This window comes from Cibotium barometz, chromosome 10 (genome assembly GCF_041138505.1).
Source record: "Cibotium barometz isolate CiBa-2024 chromosome 10, ASM4113850v1, whole genome shotgun sequence".
Lineage (NCBI taxonomy): Eukaryota > Viridiplantae > Streptophyta > Polypodiopsida > Cyatheales > Cibotiaceae > Cibotium > Cibotium barometz.
The window spans coordinates 54,864,305-54,867,340 of record NC_141055.1 but is presented as its reverse complement, the minus strand read 5'-3'; the positions used below and the strand labels follow the sequence as shown (position 1 = coordinate 54,867,340).

At 41.1% G+C, this 3,036-nt stretch overlaps 1 protein-coding gene across 2 annotated transcripts; it reads right to left on the bottom strand.

Annotated features, from left to right (window-relative positions):
- Positions 1–2,182, bottom strand: LOC147635062 (small ribosomal subunit protein eS7-like). 2 transcript variants are annotated; one of them, XM_086804337.1, is made up of 6 exons: positions 2,053–2,182; positions 1,867–1,959; positions 1,355–1,428; positions 807–930; positions 347–529; positions 1–267 (listed from the first exon to the last, which is right to left on the bottom strand). In XM_086804337.1, exons 2-6 carry the CDS (start codon positions 1,939–1,941, stop codon positions 145–147), a joined length of 579 nt encoding a protein of 192 aa, XP_086660463.1. In that variant the 5' UTR covers positions 1,942–1,959; positions 2,053–2,182; the 3' UTR covers positions 1–144. The 2 variants fall into 2 exon arrangements, with proteins under 2 accessions (XP_086660463.1, XP_086660464.1); XM_086804338.1 differs by having other exon boundaries at positions 2,049–2,105.
- Positions 2,183–3,036: the final 854 nt, after the last annotated feature.

Sequence of the window (3,036 nt, the reverse complement as noted above, 5' to 3'; positions counted from 1 at the left end):
TAAACATAAAATCAAAATTTTTAATCTCAGCTCAACAAAGTGTACGAAAAAATAGTTCACAATGATGCTCATAACACCTTCAGATCTACAAAACCGCTTTTCAAAACTTTAGTCATTAGGTCCCATAAAAAATCGCTTCAAGATCTAGGTAGCTTCTTGCACAGGGTACTCAAACACTACTTCCTTTCCAGTCAGCTTCTTGTACACACTGCTGAATGTCTCCAACTTATATTCAGTACTATTCCTCTCCTTCGGGTCCAAGTAGACCTGCCCATGCAGAAAAGTTGAATTCAAACACAGAAGACATACCAATACGGCACCTATATCAAGAGCTCCAGCAACATACCCGCATGATTCTGGAACCATCCAGGCGAAAACGCACTCTTTTCCCTACAATCTCAGCAGGGTACACCAAATCTTCCAGAATAGCTTCATGAACTGCTGTCAGTGTGCGGTTCCGAGGACGGGCCACAGCAGTACCTTTCTTGGGGGGCCTCAGAATGCGCCTGGTGGCAATCAGAATCACATCCTGAGAGCAAAACACAGCATCAGTAAGCCATCACACAGTTCCTGCATTGGAAAGCAGTCTTTACCAAAAGCTCAAGCAGTCTCGTGAGGTAATAGTTAATCTACTACTATACAATCAGCACATTTCTGGGTAATGGAACAACAGCCAGCATTCAACTCCTTGAAAGAAACCTTGAAAAGTTGAAATACCTACTCTCATAGGATGAGAAGTTAGATGAGAACCTTGCATAGTTATGTGTGCTTCACAACACATAGAGGTAGTGACAGAAACTACAGACCTTCCCGCTGAACTTCTTCTCCAGCTCACGGACAAGACGGGCATGAATTTTCCTGAAAGCTTTGCAAAGTCTATATGGCACATGGATTATGACAGCCTTCCTGCTGCCTGAAACATCAACCTGCCTACAGTACAGACCATTAAATTGCATCAGATATGATGGCAAGACTACTGCAGTGAACAAAATGCAGAATAGCATGGCCCAGATTGGAAAGGCAAACTGTCACAGTGCCATTGAATAAAAAGGGTTCTACAAGAGTTCAGAGAGTAAGATCAGGTTTCTGTTACGAGGGCTGATAGCTACTTGCGAAGCATCTGAATACAGTTCCAAGCTCCTTTCTTTCATTGCAAGTAAAGCTTTGACATTAATACATAAATACATATCTGCTCATCATGGGGTAAACATGTGGCTTTCTTTATGGAGCATTGTGACAGCAAGAGCTTAACAGCAAATATGTGAAGACTGGCAATGCAATGTGATATAAACTTGGCCGTATGACTACAAACAAACCACATTGACATGACACATAGGTGCTGTGTAGCACTTACTTCGCAGAGTTGATGAACAAGTCCCTCAGATCACTTCTCAGCTCTTGATTGGTGTTCTCCAGATCAAAAAGCGCCTAGAGAAACCAGAAAACGGTCATGTTACAGCAATGAAACGCTGATGACAAAACACAAAGCAGTAGCTTCAACGAAAGGCTGGAGCTCTATGGAGTAGATAAGGCACTAAGTAAATGCAGCCCATGTTTAGAATCGCGCGAGCAGGAGCATAATGCAATGGCAAATGTTCAAAGTCACGATCGACACTGCACTCGGCCAATGGGTAACAGTGAACCGGCACATACTAAAACCATTCTGCGAGAGAATTAAGTTGCACTAGCACATGATTAGGGTCACGTTAGCAACAAAATTAAGGATGATAATTTGAGCAAGTGTTTCCCCTGAACAGATAGTGTTTTCATCGACAAAAACCACCTTGCGTTTTCCGCGATTAATCATAAGCACGGCTTGATTACACCTAATTAAGCCGGGGTCAAGTTTTTGGAAAAGATACCGACCTGGGCAACGGACTCCTCGAAGTCGTCCGGCTCGAGGCCTTTCTCCTTGTGGATTTTCCTCCGGGCAGTATACATGGCGATTGATCTGGAGAACTGCACAGAAACAAATACATAAACACACGGCGTCTATGAAGAAAATCAACACTCCACCATCACATGTAGATCAATGCACAGAAACGCACTTACCTGCCTCCGCGCGGGTGAGAGTGCTCGCCTGATCGCCTGCGCAACCCTAGCTTCGCAAAAAGATTTCAGTATTCGTGGACATAAAGTCCTTTAAGCAATCTAAACCGTCCGGGAACATCGACGGTCACAAACTTCTCTCCACATTTTAGGTCACGTCTTGGGCCTTTCACACTAAATAGGCGGAGTTGGACGTAATGCTCATGGTCACTCTCCACAACTAAATAAATCTAAGGTCCATTACACATCGCCATACCCCTGCTTGCCCATGCTGATGTGGTGGGGACCTCTAGCAACGTGACACACGGGTGTATAAGGGGGCAGGTTGTGCAAGAAATAAGAAGCAGAAGCAAATTGAAGAGATGGTTGCATTGGGAATTGAGCAAACGTCCTTACACATCTTACGGAGTGAACTAGCCAATATACCATTCACCTCTTATTGTGAGGATGACTAATGTTTGTTATTAAAAAAATCTATTTCCCCTTTCCTCCCTCTCCCTCTCTCTCTCTCTCTCTCTCTCTCTCTCTCTCGGGTTATTATGTTCGGGTGCGTGAGTGCTTCCATGCCACCCTGTGGAGGTCGAGGGGGGATCGAACCCGGGTTCTACACGACAGGATGAAAGCCCTCACCAACTCGCATATATATATATATATATATATAAACACACACAAGCATATTATAAATATTAATATAAATTAATATTAAAAAAATAATATTAGTATATCATTTAAATAAAACACTTGATGTGTAGATTTAATATTAAATATTCAATGTTAGTTTAAATATTTAATCTTAGTAATTATTCATAATAATTATATTAAAGATTAACACTAAATATGAATATGAGTATTAATATATATTTTTATTTATATTTGTGTATATATCATATATTGTTATAAAAGTGAATTTTAAAATTTACATTAAATATATGATACACCCACACACACAGAGAGTGCAATGGAAGTACAATATAAATATATAAATAT

Bases quoted from the DNA above. Each gene is read 5' to 3' on its own strand.
- LOC147635062 (XM_086804337.1), bottom strand. From the start codon at position 1,941: ATGTATACTGCCCGGAGGAAAATCCACAAGGAGAAAGGCCTCGAGCCG. The intron at 1,429-1,866 runs GTCGGTATCTTT...TGGTTTCTCTAG, and splicing joins TCGAGGAGTCCGTTGCCCAG to GCGCTTTTTGATCTGGAGAA. The intron at 268-346 runs GTATGTTGCTGG...CTGCATGGGCAG, and splicing joins ATGGTTCCAGAATCATGCGG to GTCTACTTGGACCCGAAGGA.